Source organism: Ahaetulla prasina, chromosome 2, assembly GCF_028640845.1.
Source record: "Ahaetulla prasina isolate Xishuangbanna chromosome 2, ASM2864084v1, whole genome shotgun sequence".
Lineage (NCBI taxonomy): Eukaryota > Metazoa > Chordata > Lepidosauria > Squamata > Colubridae > Ahaetulla > Ahaetulla prasina.
Window position 1 is genome coordinate 107142334 of NC_080540.1, and position 26785 is coordinate 107169118.

The window sequence follows — 26785 nt, forward strand, 5'->3', positions numbered from 1 at the left end:
TGCCATTGCAGCTGAAAAAGGATTGTGGGAGGGCTGTACAAGCTCTGCTTTTGCTGGCAGAGAATGGCAGGAGGCCATCGTGGTTGAAAAGGAGCCTAGGAGGGCCTCCCATGGCCCTCCCAAACTCCATTTTTGCTGGCAGTGGCTGGTTCTTTGCTGTTTCTAGGACTGCCCCACGGGCCAGATCTAAGGACCCTGTGGGCTGGATCTGGCCCCCGGGCCTTCAGTTTGACACCCCTGCTTTAGAGCTACTGGTAACTTAATCATTTTCTGTAAAAATTGACCATAGCAATTGTAGACAAACCACCTCAGATAACCTTAAAGAAAGGAAGGATAAGAACTATAGATAAGAGAAATCTTCTCTAGTAAGCTGGCTCTAAGATGCAGCATTTTACACTTGTTTGGAAACAAATTGGTATCACTCTTTATAGAATAACTATAATGTGTCTTTGAGCGTTTCCAGAAACCACTTTAACTGATGAGTTCTATAACATCTGAAATTTCCATATTAGACACAAGGACAACCCCAAGCAGAATATATCACAATAGTTAATCCTAGAGGTTACATACTTCAATGGTGTGTGCTATGTTGTTTCAAAATCATTTTAAGGATGCATGTGGCATATCAGCCATAGCTAATCAAAAAATGATCCTGGACATTTTTTCAATTTGAAAAATGAAAAAGCGATCAAACTTCAGATCCAGATCCATCCTCAGGCTGTGTTTCAGCTTCTTGTGGAATAGCACAATTCCATTCAGAATTACTTTTCTGCATCTTTGACATTCTAATAAGCATCCTGATCTTTCCTGGATTCAGTCTCTTTTTTAAATCTCTCTTTCAAGTTACAACCCATTGTTGAATGCAGGCAAGCATTCAGAAAAGTTACTCCATTAACTGAAAATGTTACAGAGGTCTGCTGTCACTACAGTTATATCCTTGCACTCATTGAATAGCTTCCCCAGATACTACCAGCAGACTAGAAGTAGGCAATTGTTGATGAATCAAAGTCTGAAACTCTGTCTCCCAACTTCCAGGAATGCTACGACTTAATAGCTGGCCATTAACACCCCAGTTATCAACCATAAGCCACACACAGTCAGGTACCACATAAATACTATGCATAGAACAGCCCAATGCATACATTTTGGAGACTTCTGAAGGTAACTGGGGATGGACTCCAGCACAAGTCTGACAGCTTGGAAGAATAAACCTCTGGTCCAGGTGACTGACTCAGATTGGATCCTGCAACATTACCCTAGGACACATGTATTTGCCTTCATTTGCGTTCCATTAAAAGCCATGATGGCGTTATTGGAATGGATGAGGCCAGTATTTATCTCCTTTTGTTTTGATTCCTGAGTGAACAGGAGTTAAAATGGAGGCTTCTGGAAAACAGTTTCCATTTCTTTTGGGAAAGTTAAAATGAAATGGAAGCAGGTCTCCCATTTCTCCCTTTTAATTTGGAAAAAAGAAAAAGTGACTGCTGAAGAAAATTGTTGCTGAAAATTGACAGATTGTGTGTGGAATTGTGTGATCTTAGAATGAGAAGATGCAAATGAAATGCTATATGCCAACAATCGGCTATTGTGGGTATTGAGAAGTATTGGGGACTGAATGGAGTCTTGTGATATATACAATACTGTACTAGTTGCTACTTCACAGACCATTTCCAGAAGATTCCATATGAAATCTATCTGAGAGATGGGACCAGAACCATTGCAACAATACAAGTCAGTTATTCAGTTATTAACAATACAAGTCAGGTATTCCCAAGTCAGTTAAGTGATCCAAAGGAATATTATTATTGATTTTGAAAATTGTTGAGGAGAAGAAAGAAAGAAAGAAAGAAAGAAAGAAAGAAAGAAAGAAAGAAAGAAAGAAAGAAAGAGAAAATTAACCAGGTCACTTTCCCTTTGTCAAGCCCCAAACAAATGTCCAAGGTATTCTCAATCCCTATCTTGCTCTAAAGCCAGTTTGAAATTGGTGAAGACAATCTCCTTTCAACAGAACTGTCTGCAGCTGAGAAGCTACCATTTTCTTTATCCCTTTAACAAAGTGTGGCCATATAGGGACCAGTATACAATTACCATTCTCTAGTTACTTCACAAGCACTCTAATAATTGCTTTATTGTGGGTTCAGTTTGGGTTGGAGGACATGACCTCTTTTTTGCCCTCATGACCTCCATCCGTCTTCACATCCTGGACATAAATTGTTTCAACTTCTACTCTCAAAATGATGCTATAGAGCAGGGGTCTCCAACTTTGGCAACTTTAAGACTTGTGGACTTCAACTCCCAGAGTTCTCAGCTTGCTGGCTGAGGAATTCTGGAAGTTGAAGTCCACAAGTCTTAAAGTTGCCAAGGTTGGAGACCCCTGCTACAGAGCACTGCATCCCAGAACAACTAGACACAAGGACAGCTTTTCCCCCAAATGCCATCACTCTGCTTAACAACTAATTCCCACAATACTGCCAAATAATTTACTATGACTATTATTATTATTATTCTCTTACTAGTATCTATCTCTTCCCACTTATTACTATAACCATGTGCTTGTATGTTTCAATTTATATTGTTTTTTACTTGTTTCCTAGTACGATTTGATAGCTTATTAGTAAACTTGACTATCACTAAGTGTTGTATTTTTTTATTCTTGATGAATGTATTTTATTCTCCTTATGCACACTGAAAACATATACACCAAAGACAAATTCCTTGTCTGGCCAATCACGCTTGGCCAATAGATTTCTATTCTATTCTATTCTATTCTATTCTATTCTATTCTATTCTATTCTATTCTATTCTATTCTATTCTATCCAGAAGGAATAGCCTTAAAAATCAAATATTGTCTAGCTTTTTGAGTATCTAACTGAATCCTTTTTCTCTGCAGTGCTTTCCTAATACAATATTTTTCAACTTCAGCAACTTTAAGATATGTAGGCTTCAACTCTCAGACTTCCCCAGCATCTGGCTGGGGAATTCTGGAAGCTGAAGTCCACACATCTTAAAGTTGCTGAGATTGAGAAACAGTGTCCCAACAACAACAGTACTAATGGCAAGTTAACAATTGACAAGATGTTAATCAATTATACCCTGAAGTCTTTTGCCTCCTAACTGCCCTCCACAGCAAGCATCCTGGGCAAACAGCGGGTGCTAGCATATACCTCCCAATCTCTTTCTCTGTGTTTACTGACTTATGATCCTTTCCTCTCCAACAAATGTATATACAAAGATTAAAAAGTTAGCGTATCCTGTTCTGATATCTGGAAAGGCAGGACAAACAAGTTGGTATAGATTTTCCCCTTGAAGTATCCTATGTGTTGCTTCAAAGATGTACAGGCAATATGTCAAGTTTACTAACAGAAGCAACCCTATCCTATACTAATTTCCTGCGATCGATATAGGTTCGTATAAAGTTCGTATAGAGTTTTTCCATAATTCCTCTTAACTTTGTGGCCTGAGGTCAAATGATCTTGTTATGCTGTTTTTTTTTTTGGAGGATGTGGATGCTATTTTTAAAAATTGTTTCTTTTACATTTTTATTGTCATTGTGACAATACCAGCGCCTTATACATAAAGATACATTGTGGTGACCATATAAGTTTCTTTCATAAATAAATGAGTTAAAATATCTACTTTTATTTCTGACATTGCTGTTTTAAGTGCTGTAGATAATTTTTCCCTCTCTCCTTAAACTGCTTTCACTTTCAATTCTCTTTTCCCAATCTGTGGACAGAGCATTTTTTCTAGCCCACTGGCTTATGTTGTAGTTTTGTTTCTCTCACTGTCTCTCTTCTAAATTCCAAATTAGTGAATCACATGGAAGTAAATCTCACTGTTTTTCCTTTGCTTGCACATAGCTCTTAGCTGACTATGCTTCTTTCTGTTGCTCCCACAAATATTCAGCTCCTGGCTGTTACACGTTGTTCCCTTTCTAGAGTGGCATCTTCTGTCTTTTGATGAACTGATACGTTCTAGGATCAAATATGCCAACTCCTTCTTTATCCCACCTCAAACACAGCGATGCATCCTGCCCTTTATTTAGCAATTGGCAAATAGTGTCAGACCTGGAACCCATCTTTCTACCTTCCTGTTTTCTCTAGAACACTTTCCTATTGTACAGGGTAGAATTTGTGTCATCCAGAAGTTTGGCCTCTGTCCAAAAAACCCTACATGGTTTTAATAAGGAAAAGTTTGCATTTTCCAAAGTCTTTAGTGTGAGCTTCTTTCCATATACCAGCACTTTCATTAAACAAGAAAACACTTCTGTATCAAGCTTGCTAGTTTATCTGTAACAAAATCCTGGTTTAGAAGAATCAACAGCACATTTGGGACTAATGAGGAAAAGTCTGATGAAAACAGAAATATATGTACCATGAATAGTTCTGACCTTTCTTGGAGAAACTAGTCAATGTTAGTCTACCCATTAACATTTTTTAAAAATCATACTCTAAAACTTCAAACATCTACATTTTTAACGATCAATAATATTATTTGTCACGTATTTAACATTTAAATAAACAACTCCTCAATCTGTTTTTTTATCCCAAATTGAAAACTCTTGATGATCTTGTTTCAAAAGCCTGATCTTGATGATAGGATTCTGGTTGGAAATTTTAGTCAGAGTGTTTTCTTTTCATTTGAAACAATTAAACAGAATTCAGGAACAATTTTCTTTATCTGATTTAAGTTCCTCTAATTTTCTGCTAGCTGGAAGGAAATAGAACAATAGAAGGAGGTATATACATTTTCAATCAGCATTATTCACTATTTTCTGTGGCAAACAACATGTATATGCTTCAAAATAATCTTCCAGCAAGGGATGACAGATTAAAAAAAAAGATTAAAAGGTTTCCATTTTTTAACAGATATAGTGTTGGCTGTTTTTAAGCCTTAGGTCAGAGGTTTGTGACTTTCAGGGACTGTTTATCCATGGAAGAAAGGAGCCCAAGGATCATATTTTTGGCAATGATCACTTGCTGTTTTCCAAGAAAGAGTGATCCCAAACAATAACAAGGCAGAGGTTCTTATACACCCTGGACTGAAAGGCAGGAAATCTGAGGGATCTGATTTCCTGGCAAGTTTTCTTTCAGGAAGTGAGATAGATGTTAAACAGGGGCAACCTTTTTCCTATTGTAAAATGAGAGCCACACCTCTGTGACAAAGTGGAACCCAACACCCAGGTTTGATTCTGAGGGACTGCGTGCTCAGATGACACTTTTGGTGGATAGGTGAGAAATTTCTTTAAATGTGGGGGAAGCAGAAAATGGCAGAGGAGAACAGGGGGAAAGAGTTTGTAACAGGAGATGGGAGAAGCAGAAAACAGAGGAAGGGGTGGGGGTGAGGGAAACAGGACATGGGAAGAATTTGAAGCCTTACTTCATTATTTTTCACCACAGACATACTGCTATTGCAATACTATTGAGAATTTATAGAGAGGAGAACCTGTATTGGTGAAGCATTTATCTTTCTCATAGCTCTTAATAATTATTCTGTGATTGCTATATGGATTTGGGAGGTGGGTGGGGGTAGATGCTTTCGATCCTGCCTTCTTTGTTACTTAAGTAACTTAAGGCAGTGATCATACACAATACTCCTTATTCCTTCCATTTTCCCCACAATAACAACACAATAATTCTGTGAGGTGAATTGGGCTAAGAGAGACTGGTTGATTCAAAGTCACCCAGCTGATTTTTCATGCTTAGACTAGAACTCAGTTTCGTGGTTTCTAGACTAACACCCTAAACAACTACACCAGTTTGGCATTCCTAAGCTTCGTTGTAGGAACTGCTTGTGACTGAATTGCAATTGCTTTTTCTTCTGATTTCATTTGTAATTCCCTCTTTTGTTCCCATTCTTTGTTATTGACATACCACATGCCTGCATTAAACGTAGTATGTCGCAGTTAAAGCGCAGCTGGTACTGACACTGTGTTTTCATATTTTGAGGGGATTATCTATTTTTGTGATGGGGAACCTATGGCATGCATGCCACAGGTGGTACACGGAGTGTTGTCCTAGCTCAGCTCCGGCACGCACATCTGATTTTTGGGCCTTCTGGGCTCACCGGAAGTCGGTAAACTGGCTGTTTCCAGCTTCAGGAGGGCCTCAGAAAGCCTCTGGAGCCTGGGGAGGGTGAAAAAAACGGACCTACTGGGCTCACCATGCCATTGTGTGCCAAAAGTGGGGGGAGCGCAGGAGTCATGTGCACATGTGCAGGGGGGATAAGGCACATTGAATTATGGGTATGGGCATATGTGCAAACGACAACCCCTCCCCGCACTCCCCTCGCTTTTGGCACGTGACGGCAAAAAGGTTAGCATCACTGGTCTACTCTATGATTTTGATTGAGTTGTGGATATTTGCCAATTTCCTAAAGAGAAACCCCAGCCAGTTTCAGCCTAAGTGTCAATATGGGCAGAACTGACAATTTGTTCCATTGCTTGGGGTTCACTGACGGGTCATGGTTGGTCTGGGTGACAAGGATAACATAGCGTAGGCGTTTTTCCTTCTCACAGTGCTCCTGAAACTCAGTCCTAATCTAGGTTAGGAGTTACTTCAGAAACGGGGATTGCACTTCCTCCATTCCTCAATAAATGCTCAGGAAATGCGGAAATGCAGTGGTGTTTTGCCATAATGTTCTGCTGGCTCTACAGACGGCCTTCAAATATGAGGCACCATTTTCATTGTAGAGCTTTCGCGTATATTGAGTTGGGTATTCAGTTAAAGGACATTGGGCAATGAATAAATAGAGCCGTAGTAGTTTAAAAAAAACAGAATAATTGATACCAACTCTTTTTCCGTAATAACCTAATTAGGTAGCTGATGCTTGTGCTGTCCACATCTGTCTTAGCTGTTCAAGCCTTCCTTCTCTCTTTAGGCACAAATGGGTTGACAGCATGTAGGCGGAATTCAGTGCTATTTGCAAGATACATTCTCAGCTAGTAGTAGCTTCTGCTGGAGACCCAGGAGGAAATACAGAAGCAAATAGAGGCACATTTTAGTCATGGAAAATCTCTATATGAATACTGCTCCCTTGGTTGTGATTTTATTTTTTAAAGAGTCATTACAGTGACTTTATTGATTTATTTAATTTGATTTTTGTGCCCTCCAATTTGAAATATGACTCTAACTAGCAAACAACAGTTAAAATAAGAATAAAAATATCCTCAAACCCCTCCCAAAGAAACATCATGCCAGAGGCAATGCACATATCCATAACCCCTGAAAAATGGATTCATAAACATCCTGGCCCAATACCCATGGAAACAAACAAGTTTTTAATGCCTTATGGAAAGTCATCAGGGCCACAGAGGGCCACAGAGTAGGCAGGGCAATAGAAAATGCAGGTTTCTTTGGTTCCATCAAGTAACATAGCTTAACTGAGGGGACCAGAAGTATGCCAACTTTGTTGGATTTTTGCAGGCAAAAATAATAGGAGACAGATGGATAACCCAATTCTGCACCATGGAAGGCATTATGGCTGAGAACCAGCATCTTGAATTTACTCAGAAACCTACTGAGAGCCAGAGTAGTTCATAAACTGGCTTTATTGCAAGGAACCAAGACCAAGGACCTATGGTAGCGCGCAGTGGTTAGAATGCAATATGGCAGGCAAACTCTGCCTACTGCCAGGAGTTCAATCCTGACGAGTTCAAGGTTGTTTCGGCTTTCTATCTTTCCAAGGACCAAGATTGTTGGGGCAATATGCTGACTCTGTAAACCACTCAGAGAGGACTGTAAAGCACTATGGAGCGGTATATAAGGCTAAATGCTATTCCTATTGCTAAGGCATACCCATAACTACACATACTATCACTTTTTGAACTAGCTGGACTAGCTGCGATTTCTATGTGGTGTAGGACATATAGGCAGTAATTCTGACGGGAAATAACTGGGAGCAAAACCTCCTGATCCCGGAATGTGCACAATTGATCTTGAAAGATTATCAGAACAATTCTCTTGTACTTAAGGCATGAGTCCCTTTCTCATCACTTGGACTCAAGAACCTTTTCTTCATCCTTCAAATAGCTGACCATGTGGGACAACTACTAGGTTGCAGGTCACACTTTGGGGAATCAGAGATAAATCCTTGAGATATTCCATTAAAAAGAAATAAATGTTGGACAACCACAGCTCGGTGCTTTGGCAAGATGCCCACTTGCCTTGAAAATGAAGTGGAAGAGAGAGCAATCTGAAGGACAGGGAAGAGAGGGGCGCGGAATAATCTTGTGTTTTACTTCTTGATAGATATTAATGTAAAAAAGTATTCTGCATCTGACCTTGCTGTAAAGATTCTATAGAAGTGAACATATATCACTTCTTCCTCTTTCTATGCTTGTCATCTGACAATAACAGGTTATGTATTTATTTGATAAAGTAGATTCCCGTCCATGAAAATAAATGCCATCATAAATCAGTCCTGAAAGTAAGTCAAAACTTTTTTGTTGTTTTACTGGTAAAAAGAAACTGATCTATGGCTTTACCCCCATTTTTTTGTTTCTTATGCAATGAAGGTCTGTACAGTTAGACAAGGATCCAAGTTTTTCTATTATTTAGCCTCTTAAATTGATGCCATTTAAAAGAAACATTCCATAATTAGCATTTTAAATTTTTTATCTGTGATTGTTGAAATATGCTTGTGTTTTTAATTAGTGTTTTGTTTTTTATTTTAATCTTTTCTATTAGTCAACTTTTAACTTTTTTTAAAAATGTAGATATACTACAGGATGTATTATGATGGCAACTGGGATGAGAATTTCTGTCACTCATTGATGCAGTAATAAATAATAAACTAAGGTTTAGAATATAACCTTAGATGATGGAAGTACAAAGAACTGAATTTGTTAAGTTGTATACATCATCATTTCTAAGACTATAAAACTATGTCAAGCAAGTGACAACTTCTGTTTGCCTAGCCTGTGTGTAATTCATTGGATAGTTTACCTCACCTTTTTGATTTAAATCTACTTAAGTGAATTAACAACTACAATTTAAAATAATAATAATAATAATAATAATAATAATAATAATAATAATAATAATAATAATAATGTAGTGATAGTTTGATAATGCTGTATAAAATGATAACTACTGTATGGAATTATGCCCTGAAAATAAAGCATTTTACCATTCAATTGAATATAGCTGAGATTTAAAAAAAAATCCGTCAGTTAAAGTAGTTTGAAAGGTTATCTCACTATTCCAGGCAAGCAGCAATATCTTTTCCTCCATATTGATTTTAAAATGATGATTTCATCCAAGGTCACAGAACTGTGATTTGCATGACTCAAGGTGCTTTAGAAACATCATTGAGAAATGTTATGTGCCTTCAACTATGGTCAGCTTTCCCATATTTTAATAGACAGTTTTATCACTTTTAATTCCAGGCTTAATTTTTTATGTGGATGATGACAGCCACTATGTAGAATTATGTATGATGTCATGGCAGAAAGAGTCAATGAACTCTCCTCAAAATTTAAAAGTCCTTTTCACATCAATCTGTGAAACGACTTCACTTTGAATGAAGCTGGGATTCATGAAAGAAAGTCACAAGGAGTGGCTTGGTCTTTTCTCATCAAATCATATTTTTGCTCAGCAGTAACTGTTCTCTCACTGGTGCAATGATAAAGTCAATGTGGGTGAAAGTGTCATGCAGACCATGAGAACAGCTTTATTAATACAAGGATCTCTTAGAGAAGGGTGATCTCATTCTGCACCATAACATGGCCAAAACTCTGTTGGGGAGAGGCTCTTCTTTTTAGTCAGGAATCTATTGAAGAAAGAAATAGTTTCACATCTATATTACATTTCTTGCCCCGGCCCCTGTTAATAAATAGGGCGAGTTGCTGGGAATCCCAAACAGTTGTTTAGAATTAAATTCAAGTTTCATAGTAACTAGTTAAGAACAATTAAGGTTTTTTTAAATTATAGGTTACTACCCAGAAACAGTGAGTAACTATAACAAAAGAATATTTATAATAATAATAATAATAATAATAATAATAATAATAATAATAATAACAACAACAACAACAACAACAACAACAACAACAACAACAACAAGAGTTGGGAGGGACCTTGGAGATCTTCTAGTCCAACCCCCTGCCCAGGCAGGAAACCCTACACCATTTCAGACAAATGGTTATCCAACATTTTCTTAAAAATTTCCAGTGTTGGAGCATTCACAACTTCTGCAGGCAAGTTGTTCCACTGATTAATTGTTCTAACTGTCAAGAAATTTCTCCTTAGTTCTAGGCTGCTTCTCTCCTTGATTAGTTTCCACCCATTGCTTCTTGTTCTACCCTCAGGTGCTTTGGAGAATAGTTTGATTCCCTCTTCTTTGTGGCAACTCCTGAGATATTGGAACACTGCTATCATGTCTCCCCTAGTCCTTCTTTTCATTAAACTAGACATACCCATTTCCTGCAACCGTTCTTCATATGTTTTAGCCTCCAGTCCCCTAATCATCTTTGTTGCTCTTCTCTGCACTCTTTCTAGAGTCTCAACATCTTTTTTACATTGTGGCGACCAAAACTGAATGCAATATTCCAAGTGTGGCCTTTCCAAGGCATTATAATGTGGTACTAATACTTCACGTGATCTTGATTCTATTCCTCTGTTTATGCAGCCCAGAACTGTGTTGGCTTTTTTGGCAGCTGCTGCACACTGCTGGCTCATATCTAAATGGTTGTCCACTAGGACTCCAAAATCCCTCTCACAGTTACTACTATTGAGCAAAGTACCACATATCCAGTACCTGTGCATTGTGTTTTTTTGGCCTAAATGTAGAACTTTACTTTTTTCACTGTTGAATTTCATTTTGTTAGATAGCACCCAATGTTCTAGTCTGTCAAGATCTTTCTGTATCTTGAGCCTATCTTCTGGAGTGTTGGCTATTCCTGCCAGCTTGGTGTCATCTGCAAATTTGATGAGTTTCCCATTTATCCTCTTGTCCAAGTCATTGATGAAGATATTGAAGAGTACTGGGCCTAAAATAGAGCCTTGGGGTACTCCACTGCATACTTCCCTCCATGTGGATGTAGTTCCGTTGAGGAGTACATGTTGAGTGCGGTTGGTCAGCCAGTTACGAATCCATCTGGTGGTGGTGCTGTCTAACCCACATTTTTCTACTTTATCTTCTAGTAGGTTATGGTCTACTTTATCAAATGCTTTACTGAAATCCAAGTAAATTATATCGACAGCATTCCTCTGGTCCACTAATTTTGTCACTTTGTCAAAGAATGCAATAAAATTAGTCTGGCATGATCTGTTTTTGACAAACCCATGTTGGCTTTTGGTTATTTCTTATATATATACTATATATATGATACTTATAATTGATAAGCTGTTGCCAGCATATGTTAACTAACTCCTTATATTTTCAAAATGTAATAGTGAACAAAAGGGAAAATTCCTATTAAAATACACCTAAGAATTTACCTGACTATTGCTCATATGAACAATGACTGAAACTTCTCATCCTGCCTTTGTAGCTTCAAATATGGCAAATGACAGCACTGAAGAACCTCCATCCAAGGTGACTTCAGAGGATGAGGAACATATCTATGAACATATTTATGAAACTCTGGTATCTTCTGACAAACCAGAGCTGAATCACCAAATGGCCATGGATGAGCTCATCACTACAGAGGCTAACTATGTGCACAACCTTCAGCTCTGCATTTTTGATATCTGTGATCACCTCCAGAAAAAACAGGTAAGAATGAGAGAGACGGTCTGTAATCATCAGCACTTGAGTTATGATAATTTTTTTTTCATATCTACAACAGGGAATACTATTTTCTATAAATAGCAATGCGTTAAGGCATTAAGGAAGCTAAGCATCAGTGGCTTGTCTCAAACTTGAGACCTTAAACTAGACTAATCCATTAAGTGAATAGTAAGAAATAGAGTATAGGGAGTCTTCAACTGGAGATACTATGGAAATTATGTTTAAGGCAAGAGAAAGAGAATATATTGGTTGTTAATGTATTCTTTATCAAGTAAAGATGGTGAACTCTTGACTGATTGGAGATATGGCTTGAAATGACCATTGGCTCCTGTTGTTAGAAAGTTTCTTCCGGCTATACATCTATTGTATTCTGTAGATTCATTCTTCAACAATGTGCTCGCAACTTCTGCACCTGAAGAATCCACAGATCAATAAAGCAGCATGATACAGCTCCTTACAGAAATACAAAGGGATTTGTCAGAACGCACAACCTAGAGATGTTTACAGTTTTAGAAGCAATGTTGGGATAGAAATGTCACTGTAAAAAGATAGTAACTATCTTTGTCTTGTAGAATAGGAAAAGAAACTGAAATGTTGTACTACTCTATTTCAGCTGCCTGAAATTGACCTGGAAGGATTGTTCTCTAATATAGATGATATCCTGCAAGTTTCCAAACGTTTGTTGAAAGGACTTGAAGCTTCTGTGAACCAGGGGCAAGAACAACTTTTTCATATCAGTAGGTGATATCTACAATGATGTGTCTACTGCTTAGTTTTTAAATACTGTTGTTATTAAAGCAATAGTATACATTCTATTATAATAACAGGAGTACTTCAATAACTTTGATACAAGTGTTATAAGGCAGTGTCAGATTGCCTAATGTCTTAAAAACTGGATTCAATATCACCTTTTCAAGAATTGAAAGTTCATCTAAGTGTTACTTAGCTTGAAGTTAATCAGCTATTTCTGTGATTCCAGAATTACTTTTATTATTTGTATCAGAACAAAATAGTTACTTTGAATATTGTCCAAAAGTGTAGTTATTTCAAGATTGTACATGAAATTATGGACTAAAGAGAGATGATTTAACCTCCAAAACAATAAAATGTTGTTGTGCTCGCTAAGTAAATGAAAGTCAATATGCTTTTTATTTTCCTTAGATATTTTTTATTTTTTGAGTTCAGTTTCTGGGGACAGCATGGTATGAGTCATAAAAGGGAACATTTTGGAAGCCATCTGTGAATCTTCTTCAAAGCACTCCAGGGAATTCTGTGGATAAAGAAAGAGTAGAATGCTGGAGAACCTGATGAAAAGATTGAGTAGCTAAGGAGTAAAATAAGGAGAGGATCTTTAAGTTTAAAGAAGTTTAAGTTTAAAGAAGTTTAAAGAAACAATGGGTAGTGAAAGACGGTAGATAAAGGAAGAAACAATGTAAAGTGAGGCTGATATAATCTTTCTTATGAGACCTAACGATAAGAAGAGTTTTGCACTATGATGGGTAAGTAAGGAGCAGGCAAAGTAGGACTCCAAGGGAGAGTAGAGTTGCAATCCCATTCTTTGGAAATTCTGCCTGCCGAATTGTTCAATTGTCACTTTTGAAATGTGAGCTAATATCCTTGAGAGGTGTGGCACATTCAAGGATCTGGGGGGGTGATAGTGAAGGGATAGCTTTTTAATTTCATAGTCAGCTATACAGTGGTACCTTGGTACTCAACTGCTTTGAAACTCATCAAATTTGGTACTTAACACATGTTGTCATGAAAATTTTGCCCCAGTACTCATTGTTTGTTTGATATTCAATGCACAAGCTAGAACTTGTCCATGCTGGCTACCTTGTGATTCACTGCGTTATTCCTTATGGGAAAAAATTGTTTGGTACTCATCATTTTTGCCCCTTATTATGCCTCCCAGAATCAGTTAAAAATGAGTACTGAGGTATCACTCTACTTCAAATGTGTACACTCTTTATCTGCCTGAAAAGTTATTCCTGTATCTATATATTTACATATACGTGTCTCTCTCTCTCTCTCTGTGTGTGTGTGTGTGTGTGTGTGTGTGTGCGTGTGTGTGTGTGTGTGTGTGATACTTGCATAAAAGTGAGACTAATTAATGAGTTTTAAGAACAATTTGATGCATTAAGCCTTTTCAAGATACGATATATGTCTTGGGAATCTTCATTCTGATGTTTTATAATTTTGTTGTGGCAGGCACTTTATTCCAAGAGCTCAAAGCAGAAATGGAGAATGTCTATAAAATTTATTGTGGGGACTATGACCAAGCTCTTTTACTGTTGGATATTTATAGTAAGGAGCCAAGATTGCAAAAAGAAATTATAGAAACTTTGACTACCACTGTGTAAGTATACTTTATGATGGTGGCAATCAACCCAGATTTTTAGTATGTTAACCTTTTTACTTTTCAAGAAACACGGCCCTGGGTTTAATGAGGCAGTAACATCAGTCAGTGGTAAGCAGCATCTGTGCCCTTTGGGTCACTTCCTCTCTTCATCTTGCTGAAACAGATACTTGAGTAGGGGAGCATAGCTATGAGAGATGACAGCTCTTTTTCCAAATGAATCACAATACACATCCAAACCAGAGGGTGTAAATCTGCCATGGTCCACACAAATCAGTAGGACGTGAAGAAAGTCAACTAATGCCATTTGTATTTAATTTTGAACATAGAGGCCTTTTGATAAATATGAATTATGTTTAAAAGCAGAGGAACAGGTAGATTTGCAAATATGAGCTATACGTCATCTTTCTATTGGATTTCCATTGCATTGTATTGATTCAATGTATTGATTCCTGCAATTGCGATGTTCCATGAATTTATGGCAAGATTCAAAGCTTATCCTTGTCCTTCACAGAATTCAATGTCATCAGATAAAGTGACCATTGTGCCAAATGAGTTTTTAATGGGATTAAATAAAACAGTGCTGTTTAGCATGCTTGGTTGGGGTACTAATAAAAAGGCATTGTGCAAACTACACCATGTTTCCTTCTTTAGTGGATATTATTTTTCATGGAAAGTGCCATGAAAAAATGGTATCTAGTAATGCTCTGTGAGCAAAGCAAAGCAATTGAATATTAAAAACCATTCTCCGAAAGCTATTAGAGACAAATTTGCATTGACACTGAATCATTATGTCCAGAGAAAGTATATCACAGAGTACCAGAGGCACAGTTATAAAGCTCAGTTGCTTAATAGCATTGGAGATGGTCTCTGCTCCAGCAGTTTGAGACCTAGCACTACAGGGAGGGGTGAGCTCCCATCAGTTTTCTCAATTTCTGCCCACCTAACAGTTTGAAAGCATGTTCTGTGCAAGTAGATAAGTAGATATCACTTTGGTGAGGAAATGCATTGGTACTCCATATAGGCATTCAGATTCCTGCTAGTTCTGAACCTTCCCAGTTGTGGTGCCCATTTACAAGGTGGCTCCAGGGAAGGGAGGGGGCCTTGGATGCTGCTGCAGGAAGAGCCACTTGTCTTTCTTTTTGGTGCAAAGCCATCTTGCCTCCTGAGGCTTACCCTGGGAAGTATGTGAGCATGTCCTACAACAGAGCTGGTAAATTGGCAACCAAACTACTACTTTACAATAGCACTGTGGTCTCCTGGCTAATGTAACAATGCCATATGATAACAACAACAATAGCAACAGAGTACCATTTGCTGAAGTCTGTTGATAAGCTTTTTTAGAGGCCTTGTTGGCCTTCTTTGAAACAGGATGCTCATACATAGGAGCTCAGCTTACACATTTCTTTCTGCCACTACTACCAACTAGAGCCCAGCTGCAGAAAAACCCTTCAAACTTAACAGAGCAGCAGCAACAGCAGCAGCAAGAATCCTTCCATCAGGCCTGCATTGTTAATCAAGGCTAATGTGTAATCTTCGCACATAATGGCAAATTACCAATGTTCCAGGCAATGGCATGGTTATAGCTTACCATTGGGCTTTAAAGATTAAACATCTTAACTTTGTTGGAAATCAAGCATAAAAATTGGAGGTGGATTATCAAGTGGATATAGAAGATACTTTAGAATATTATGAAAGGAGCATGGCTATTGTATTTGGTTCATGGATTTTGTTTTGTTTGGGGGGGGGTTTGTTTTTTGTTTTGCAGGCTCAAATAAAAAAATGATATAGTGGATAAAGGACTAGAAATTGGGAGATGCGATTTCTAGTTTTCTTTTAGGCAAGGGAGCCAATTGAATGAATGGATTGGGGCACACTTTCTCACCCCAATCCTCCTCATTGGATTGGGGAAAAGAATTACTATGTACACTGTCTTGAGGTGTACAAAAGAAAAATGAGATGTAAGTCAAAAATAAATAAATGGGGATATAAAAGGCAACTCCTGCCTCTCTGTTAAATACATATGAAATACTCAGTTTCACATTTAGATTTTAGATTTTAAATTTAGATTTTAAATTTATAGATTTTTAAATTTACAGGGGTTTAAATTTGGTTTTAAGATTTATATTTATATTTTTAATATTTGGCATTAGAATAAGTTTTTTAATAGTTATTTTAATTGTATATAAATGTTTTATGTGCCTGTGAACCGCCCTGAGTCCTTCGGGAGATAGGGCGGTATACAAATTTGAATAAATAAATAAATAAATAAATTTGGAAAGGCTGAAACAATTTAAAGCCGCTTTACATCCTGATGTTTATTTATTTATTTAGGAGCTTTAGCGGGCACCCATTGCATAATGATTCTGGGTAGCTTACATAAAATAAAAACAAGAAATGAAACAAGTAAAACCAGTAAGAAAATCCCTGTGTCTACACAAACCTACTGCCATAAGTACCCCACCACAAGACGGGGAGGGGCTGAATCCAGATTTTGAAGGCTTTCTTGAAACATCTCCAGGATAGGGGGTTGATCTGGATCTCTCAGCAGGGAGAGGAAGGGATCTTATTCCAGGGAACAAGCTCCATGACAAAGAAAATATGCTTTCTGGGTCCCAATAGATGGCGCTGTTTGCTTGAGGGGACCCTACATGCTCTTACTGATATCCTTATGCGTTTCTTGATCAGGCCTCACACTGGTGCTTCACACCTGAGTTTCTTCCTGGTGATGCCAGTGCAACGAATCACAAAATACCCACTGTTGTTGCAGAAGATTGTGGAAAACACTTCAGTCACTGACAGTGCCTATGGAGCCCTGCAGGCTGCAGCCACAGCTATGGCAGATGTCAATGCCAATATCAATGAATATAAAAGGCGGAAGGAAATAGGTAAGGGAGATTGATCTTCTCTAGCTAGGTCTATTGCAGAATGCCAGGAATCTTCAACTTCCAAAAGCACTCAATGTGCTACAATAATTTGTTGGAAAATTGAAATCTGGTATATATGGAATGGGTCAAGTGAAGCAGGCTACATGGAATGTTTGATGTATTTTTGCAGGACTTCGTGATCTAATTTCCTTGAGTTTACCTAGGGATATTGAAAGTTTAATAATGGCAAACAAAAATAAAGGGAAAGCACTTTTAGAAATGTGATTCTAACATCATTTCTACCTTGGCGCAGCAAGCGGTTTCTTGAGTCAGCATTTGCAATGTAGGAAATTAATCAGCTACAACTCACTTATAGCTCTGGGTCTAAAGCACAATGGGGAACATTATTCATACACAGACTTTTTTTGCTGCACTGTCAAACATGCAAACAATGGAGAAGTCACTTGGGAAAGGAAACATACATTTGAAGGCATAATTCTGCTTTGGGAGAATTGACCAGTCATACCTGAGGAATATGCATTACTGAATTGGAACCAGCCATTAATGAACTTAGCTTCAAAGCTGAACTAAAACTAAGGAATAGAAAACAAATCAGCTTTCAAGATGATATAAGGTCACAATATAGCAATCTGTAGGTTTGTTTTGTCAGAACTGTTTGCATGAATATAGCACGGCCTCCCCAGCCTAGTAGATGTGTTGGAAAACAGTTCCCATCATTCTCAATCAGGGTGCTGTCCTGAAAATGATAGAAGTTATGATTCTGATATTTGTATTTGTAGCTCAGGGTTAAACTTTGGGGCCCTTGATGCTCTCTGACCTTGGTTGTTTTCTCACAGACATTTCATTATCCGATAGGTAACACCATCAGTGTTAGGCATCAGTCTAATGATGTTACTTAGCTGGGTAATAAAATGTCAGCAAGAAAAGGGCCCCGAAGTTATGGTTCACTAAATTTGGGGATTTCTAGAGAAGGAAAATCTGTTATATACTCTTCTTTAGCTGAAGAGACAATGGCTACAAGGCAGCCTCTTGGTCCTATATTTGATTGCTTTTTTAGCTTGTTGTTAATCAGTGTATCCAAATGTATCAAAGTTAAGTATCTATGGCGATTCTTAGTCATCCCGGTCATGGTTGTCCCAATGGAGCTTTTTCAAGAGGCAACCGGACTTTCTTGCTTTCTTTTGAAGATGGTTCACTTCTCATCCAAGAAGCTTCTTCAGCTCTGACTGGATGGTGGGGAATGGAAGGATTTATACTCCTAGGCAATGATAGTGTGCTGCATTAGCGGATGTTTGGTTGAGACGAGACCATCTGATGAGAAGGTCTGGGTTCGAACTTCAAAATGACAGATCCCTGAAATGTAACTGTGTCTAAAAGTATTCCACCACTTTTTTTTTTCAGACACGGTTGCGTTTCAGAGATTTGTCATTTTGGAGTTCATTTGCTTGTGAATCCAGCCCTTCTCATTGGATGGTCTCGCCTCAACCAAACGTCCATCAATGCAGCAAACTATCTGCCTAGGAGTGCAGCAAACTATCACTGCCTAGGAGTATAAATCCTTCCATTCCCCACCATCCAGTCAGAGCTGAAGAAGCTTCTTGGATGAGAAGTGAAACGTCTTCAAAAGAAAAAACCAGAAAGTCCAGTCACCTCTTGGAAAAGAAGCACCTTTGGGATATCAAGTTTTCCCATGGCATTCTTTTTCTTACATCTATTGAATAATCCTTAAATACCCAGGAAAAAATGTCCTCCTGCCTTATATAACTTGTTCTGTTACAATTCTCACCTTCCCCTTTTTTGGACTGAGAACAGCAGATAAATATAACAAGGCTGGATATCTGACTCTGCGAGAACGACTGGCCCGTATCAATACCCACTCCATTGCCAAGAAGACTGCACGGTTGAGCCGCCTCTTCATGCATGAAGCTGGGATTGTGACCAAGGTAAATATATATCATTTTGCCGTATGTCTTGGTACTGAATGCCCTGCAGTAGTCTGGAATGGCAAAGAAGAATGAAGAAAGGTTTCTAAAGGTTGATGTTCTCTCCCCCTCGCCTCAGTCTGAGCGATGACTTATTTAGCCGGCAACTATCAACTTCTGGCAGCAAACTAACGAGTGTCTGCCAAGTGTCTCTGTTATCTCGCTTGATGCTGATAAGTCAACCAGGAATAAACAGTACTTCAGCTCTAGTTAAGCAGCTGATTTGCTTGCCACAAAGAGGTATAGCAGCTCTTGCTGCTTTTATATCCTGTGGGGTGTGGCTCCATGACTCAGCACTTCCTAGGCCTGCCCCACCCTTGCTTCTGTTGTTCCTGCCTCTCCTGCCTATGAAACCTAGGGTCCAGCCAGGCCTGATTGCCATCAGCCAGGTCTGGAGGCATGGCCTGGGGGGGGGGAAAGAGTCAGGGGATGGAGGCCTCGTTATCTTCTCCACCTGGCCTGCCTCTGGCTCCTGGAGCTGAGCCAGGGAAGCTGGTGCTCCAGAGGTAAGTCCTGATGGTCCTTCCCCCTCACTTTCCGAGTCACTTTCTGGCAGGGCCCCCGGCTCGGGTGGTGCAGACACAACAGTTGACTCAGCCTTCCATCCTTCCAAGGTCAGTAAAATGAGGACCCAGATTGTTGGGGGCAATATGCTAATTCTGTAAACAGCTTAGAGAGGGCTGTAAAGCACTGTGATGCGGTATATAAGTCTAAGTGCTATTGTTTTAAACAGTACAGTTATAGAGATTGCGTATTCTAGGAAATGTAGACTCCAGGACCTTCCATCTCATCCACAGTTTCCATTCCATTCAACTGAATTCACCCCGAATGCCCTCAAGATGCCCTCAAGCTGCTTCGTGGATAGCAGTAGATGATCACACTGCAGCCTTTAAGAGTTCATGTGCTTCATTTATGGATCATGACACATTTTGGGACGAGATCACATAACAACTTCTGCTTGTGACCCGGCTGAGGATGATTCCTTCACATGTAATGACAGGAGTAGTAATTTATGTAGTGCTGCAAGCATGCCGAGCATTTTCCACTCCTCATTACATTCCTAATTGAGATATTGGGCTTAGCACTGGTTCCTGTTTGTCAAAGATAAAGTATTATGACCCTGCTTAAAATTAGCTTATCTCTGACAGCATTAGGAAGCCTGTGTGGAAATATCTATTGGAGTAATATTCTTTAACTCTCAACTTAACCACTTCAGGGCAATGAAAAAAAATTCAAGAACGGAAGCAAATGTAATGAAATCAGCTTTTCCCTCTGAAATTTATTTATTTATTTATTTATTTTATTTATTTATTTGATTTGTATACCGCCCTTCTCCCGAAGGACTCAGGGCGGTTCACAGCCAATAAAAGTACATATAATACAGATTAAGAACAGTATAAAAAACTTATTCAATATATGGCATAAAAACTAAAATAAGAATAAAAACCCCATTTAAAACTACATTTAAGCTAGCCCTGCGCGATGAAACAAAAGCGTCTTCAGCTCGTAGCGAAAGGTCCGGAGATCGGGGAGTTGACGAAGCCCCGGAGGCAGCTCATTCCAGAGGGCCAGAGCCCCCACAGAGAAGGCCCTCCCCCTGGGGGTCGCCAGCCAACATTGTGGGAGCGCACAAATAAATTTCTTTCAATCATCTCCCTTCTCTTTCCATAATAATTTTACTGCAGTTTGTCTCTTGACTCTTCCAAGATCCAATAGAAGAGTCTATGCTCATATTAGACTTTCCTGTTGATCGAGAGTGTGCATTTATCAGAAATAATATAATTTCTGGGAACTCCAGAGATGGCAGATGGCTGAGATGGCTTTGCATACCATACTCGCCTATTCATTTGCAACATACATTTATAAGTATTGATAGAAGTTAAAAAGCTTCTGATGTCTCCCCTACCCCCAATCTTCTTTTAATCTGGAGTCACAGAAACCCTGTCTTCCTTCATAAAATATGATGTTTCCTTAAATGCAATAGAATGCTGTCAGGCAGCTTGAAGTCAATCAACATTTAAATGGCATGGGAATTTTAGCTTCTATGCCTATGTTCTTTACACCATGTCAGGAAAGAAAAGTCAGGAACTTTTCTGATAGGGAGATAAGCAAAATATTTCCTCTAACCATAAAAGCCATGTATCACATTTGTGTTTCCTGTTCTGGTCATAAAACCATATATCTCACTTGCATGTCTTTCACAAAGGGCTTAAAAATGAAGTAAAAATCTTATGATTTGTCAGTCTGTGGCCAACTGCCCCAAAAGCAAACCTTATATTGTTTTGGGAACAATAAAGAGAGCCCTCCATTTCAAGCAGCCAGCCTCTGTCAAGCTTCAAAAAGGGGCTATCGTTGTTGCAACTATTATCACTTCTCAGCTTGCCAACAAATTATGGGGGGGGGGGAGAGAAAGGTGAGATGGAATATAGGCTCCAGACATCAAGAAAACAAGGGATGAGAACCAAGGACACTTTGGCAGGTGTTTACCAGACCCAAAAGGCTTTCTCATAACAATACCATGAGATTCAATTGGACAATGTAACCTGGTCTAATAGGGGGGAGGGAGAATCTAAACTTTAACTATGTGGGTTTGTGCAGGAAATACCAGTAGTTAGATTTGGTTTTGTCCTCATCTTTGCCGAAATGATGTACTCAATAAAGTTTTGCATGAAGAGATTGGATCATCTCACCCGTGCTTGCTTCGGTTGGGTTCGTCAGTTGGAATCTTGATAGACTCAGTCTTGATTTTAGGGGTACTTGCACTTCTCCAGAGAGACTGCTAATGGTCTCCTTTCTCAGCTTGGAAGAAAGGAACCAAGGGAAATTCTCCCAACAGTATGATTGACATTCACAGAAGAAGTCCATATTCACTAGCGCCATTCTATTTTATTTTGCATCATTGCTCAATACTGATCTCTTATTATCTGTAAGTTGTCTTCTGACAAATGTAGTTTCCCTTCTCTCTGATCTTTAGACAGAGGATAAGGAGTTTGATAAACTGGAAGAAAAGTTTCATTTATTGGCATCAGCTATAACTGATCTGAAAGAGAATGTGGCCTGCTTTCTGGACAACACACAGGTAACATTTTTGTATATAATGTTCAACCAAACTCATGGAATTATAGAGCACCCTGTAGAAATTTGACTAGAGGTGTCTTTTGTGATTGACCATCCAACATTGTCTCTATTAATGTTTCTATTTAAGAAAGTCTGTGCAGAAGATGTGGTTAAACGAGTACCTGCCCAACCATTATGTATCTGCTTGCCTTGGAAATAATCTGTATGATTTTCCACCTGTATACATGCATTCTTTTTCCATCAATACACTCTTAATGTGTGAACTGGGATATGTATTCATGAAGGAGCAGTTCAAAATGCAAACTTTCCCCATCCTAATGAAGGAAGCCTAGCCTGAACCTAGCAAAACTTTCTTTAAAGTTAATGGACTTTAAGTGGGCTCACAACCAAGCTTTCATGATTCCCAGCTGCAAAAAAATATGCAGTTCAGAAAACCGAGTAACCTTAGCCCTCTGTCACCTGTTACTATCATTCCTCTTTCTTCAGGGAATTGACCTTGGAGAACTTGGAAAGAGGGTAGTAGACAAAAAAGAAGGAACAGTAGCTAAATTGGGCTTCTAAGGATTCCAGTGAACATTCAGAAGGAAAATACCAAGGTTTTTCTGCTTGTTTGAACAGAACCCTGGAAGCATGTCAAGATAGGGCAATGCAGGTAGAAAGTTTTAAAAAAATATATTTTTTTAAAATAGAGAACTTCAATAATGTCCACAGAATTATGAGATTAGATGTGCATCAAAAGTTAGCTAAAAGAGACGAGTGGTTCCACACTAAAAAAGCACCCCTCTTTTATAGAGCATAATAAGAAAAGCAAATGGAAGAGGAAGGGTGGGGAAACCCAGCAGATCTTTCCAGAAGGGAGGCACAATATTTTCCAGGCTGATAGCTATGGTCAGCCAAGAGCTGCATTCCCCCCCAAAAAATACTGAGTGGTGCCAGAACAAAAGCTAAATTTGATGTCACTTACATGTAATTGAATATAAGTAATATGATTACTTTCCAATGATGTATTTAATTACTGCTTCCATCTGTCACATTAAAAAGTTAGTGCTATGCCAAATATTCTCCCTGTTTTAAAATTACTGTACCATTTTTGTGAAAGGGGATATAGAAGCAGAGCAAATAGAACTGGGATAAGGGGGAGATGTTGCTTGGCTTTGTTGGTACAATTTTCCCTGCTTTCTTTTTTTCTTTCTTTTTAAAACCTTTAATAGCCCTTCTTTCTGTGTTTCAGTATTTTTACAATGTTCTGGTCAGGTAACCATTGTAAGAAGACGATAGAAAGAGAGTCTTTACGCTACTTTAAGCAGTGGTGAAATCCAAATTTTTTTACTACTGTTTCTGTGGGTGTGGCTTGATGGGTGTAATGTGGCTTGGTGGGTGTGGCTTGGTGGGCGTGGCAGGGGAAGGATACTGCAAAATCTCCATTCCACCCCACTCTAGGGGAAGGATACTGCAAAATCCCCATTTCCTTCCAACTCCTGGAGGAAGGATATTGCAAAATCTCCATTCCCACCCCACTCTGGGGCCAGACAGAAGTGGTACTCAAAATTTCCACTACCGGTTCTCCAGAACCTGTCAGAACCTGCTGGATTTCACCTCTGACTTTAAGTCTAAGTGTGAGCATTTTTAAAGAAAAACAGAGTATCGGTCACTTATAAACCATGTTAATGTGACTCCTAATTCACCTTCTTCTTAATAATGACTTCCACAAATGACTGGTCTGGCATTACTGTGAAATTTCAGTGTAAATGCTGTGATTCAGTCTATTGACATAACGAAGTTTATTGTATAAATACATGGACAAAAATATGATCTTTTATTCTGTTTGTCTGATCACACAAATCACATTCATCAATCTGATGATGTACCCTCCAATTTACTTGGACGTTTGTGAATAACAGACACCCTCTTCCCACATAGTCCATTAAACTAAGATTTCTCTATTGAGGAACCTGTTTAGAAATGCAGTTGGATACCAATACCACAGATGAGATTTTCAGTAACAAATGCAGTCTTAATGTATCTTGTCATTCTCCTCTACCCTACAGTGCAATTATCAAAAGACCAATTCCTGTTCCTAGTTCAGGTTTCAATTCCCGAAGAGTCCAGACAGCTTTCTCAGTAGAGACCACAAGTAAGACATTAGCTCTTTCCCTACAGTAGTTCAGGGAAATACTTTTAAGAACCACTGATAACATATTTCTGCTATGAATTCGAGGATTTCCCTTTTAAAATGGGAAAATCTGTTGTCAACTGCAATGTCCATCAGGAACCATTTGCTGAATAAATACTTTCCACTGTCAGGGCTAATCTTCTGCCAAAGCCATTCCATTGTAGGCTAAGAAAAACAAAAACAAAACTATAGTGAATTTAGAGGAGGAGAAATTACCAGCTGGTTGGTAAAACATAAACTACTTCCCTAAAGTACAATGAGGATTCATTCTGAATAATCACAAAACTATTATTATTATTATTATTAATCACATTTATATACCGCCCTATCTCCCGAGGGACTCAGGGCGGTTCACAGGCAAGTAAAAGACATATAAATACACACTAAAACCACATTTAAAAAACTTATTCTACAAAGCCAAATTAAAAAGCAATATAAATAATAAAAACCCATTTAAAACCAATATAAATTTAAAAACTAATCCAGTCCTGCGCAAATGAATAAGTGTGTTTTAAGCTCGCGACGAAAGGTTCGGAGGTCCGGAAGTTGACGGAGTCCTGGGGGAAGTTCGTTCCAGAGGGTGGGAGCCCCCACAGAGAAGGCCCTTCCCCTGGGTGTCGCCAGACGGCACTGCCTAGCTGACGGCACCCTGAGGAGTCCCTCTCTGTGAGAGCGCACGGGTCGGTGAGAGGTATTCGGTAGCAGTAGGCGGTCCCATAAATAGCCCGGCTCTATGCCTATCTGAACCTTAAGATATAAAATGGCTTAATCAGTCAAGGGAAAGTTAACTCTTGGACATACAGTAATTGCTGTGCCTCTAATATTATGAGGCAGTAATTTCAAATAATACTTCAAATTATGAATGAAGTGGGCTGGAATGGACTTTAATGGATGGTAATCTATGCCATGTGCACAAATAGTGGGTTTTAGTAGTAGCAGCCCATCTGCGAATTAACTTTAGAACTGATTCCTGTTTGATGCTCACTGTTACAAGCGCACATAGTGAAATGGCGTAGAAACTGGCAACAAAGGCAAATCTTTACAGCATCACAGTTTTGAAAGGAGAGCCTGGGAGACGTTTAGTCAAGATTTTAATCTTGCTTGCCATTTCCAAATTTAAATTGACATCTGTTCATGGACTGCTCATCTAAGTTTTAAAAGCATCAGAATGGAGAAATATTCCTGTGAGGGAGAAGTAACCCAAAGGTGCTTTCCCCTGCTCCCCCCTCCCTCCGAAAGGCAACCAGAATTTCTTGGGTTTTTTTTTTCTTTCAAGCTTCTTGGATGAGAAGTGAAACCTTTTCAAAGGGGAAAAAAAAAACCCAAGAAAGTCCAGTTGCCTTTTGAAAACAGCATCCTTGGGATACTTTTATGTACACTGAGAGCATATGCACCAAGACAAATTCCTTGTGTGTCCAATCACACTTGGCCAATTAAAAAAAAAAAAAATTCTATACCCATGACGGGTGGATAGAGAATTGCCATAGACATAGAGAAAGGCAATACATATTTGCAAGAACTCAGCTAGCCTCGTCCATTAAGATTTTTAACGTGGAAGCAAATCTTAGAAAAGGAACGTATTACCATAACATATATTCAGGTATGCCTGAACACCAGACTGCCTATTGCTTCCTTTTTATGTCCAAAACAGTAGAACCAACTAAGCAGCATCAGAAGAATAGAGTATTTTATTGTCTGACTCTCCAGAACCAAAGCTGAAAATAATGTGTTCAAAATTGTTAATAGCATTTTCTGTTGAAATTAATAATGCTGAACGTGCTTTAGTTTAGTATTTGGGGAACATTTAAATTAAATGTCCAGGAACAATCATAATCCCAACAACGGAATTACGCAAGAAGGCAAAATGAAGAAAAAACCCCAAAACTTCTATTTTCATTTTGACGTCTCTTTCCTCTGGAGATTTCTGTAGGTTTTTCTCTAACTTCTTATGGGTGTTTTCTAGCAATTTATAAGCTTGTCTTTTCTTAGCGTTTTTCTTCCTTGCATAGTCTATAAACAGGCCTCTGGCGTATGCTTTCATTGCATCCCATCGGTTTTGTAATGATGTATCGTCCTTTTTGTTTGTCTTTGTTTGCCAGGTCCTCTTCCATTTTCTGTACAAAATCATTATCTTTTAATAATGTAGCATTTAAAGTCCATCTACTTCTTCTCCTTTGTCCTTTCCATTTCATTTCATTTCAAAACTTCTGACAAACCATGTGGCAGGCAGGATATTGGGAATACAGTATAAATATCACCTTAGTTCTGAATTGGAAGGAATGATTGTGCAGTGACCAAACTTCTATCATTGGCCATTAAATGTGAGGAACCCAGGAGGAATATTAAAAATATGAGGAGGGGAAAGAGGAAAAGGAAGGGGTAATGGCAGTACACATGATGTCTTCTCTGAAATCAAAGCATCCACCAAAGTAAAGAAAATATACATTTACCATCCATTGATGCTCCTCAGAATAGGCTGTCAGACTCGATTGGTTGAGAAAGTTTTCCCAAAAAGAGCATTTCCTCATTAGGAATCTACAACAGATTTCAAAGCTGATGCAACAATATTGCAAA

The 26785-nt window shown here is 38.6% G+C and overlaps 1 protein-coding gene across 4 annotated transcripts in view; it reads left to right on the forward strand.

The window, feature by feature from the left end:
• Positions 1 to 26785, forward strand: part of ARHGEF37 (Rho guanine nucleotide exchange factor 37) — an 83974-nt gene that overhangs the window by 32579 nt on the left and 24610 nt on the right. For 3 of the 4 annotated variants that reach the window (XM_058166635.1, XM_058166639.1, XM_058166637.1), the window contains exons 2-7: positions 11496 to 11719; positions 12348 to 12471; positions 13943 to 14090; positions 16779 to 16978; positions 18791 to 18921; positions 21935 to 22039. In XM_058166635.1, the coding sequence (XP_058022618.1) occupies positions 11504 to 11719; positions 12348 to 12471; positions 13943 to 14090; positions 16779 to 16978; positions 18791 to 18921; positions 21935 to 22039 (924 nt within the window). In that variant the 5' untranslated portion in view covers positions 11496 to 11503. Of the gene's footprint in view, positions 1 to 5210; positions 5233 to 11495; positions 11720 to 12347; positions 12472 to 13942; positions 14091 to 16778; positions 16979 to 18790; positions 18922 to 21934; positions 22040 to 26785 lie in introns of those variants that run through there. The other variant, XM_058166638.1, reaches the window with a different exon arrangement.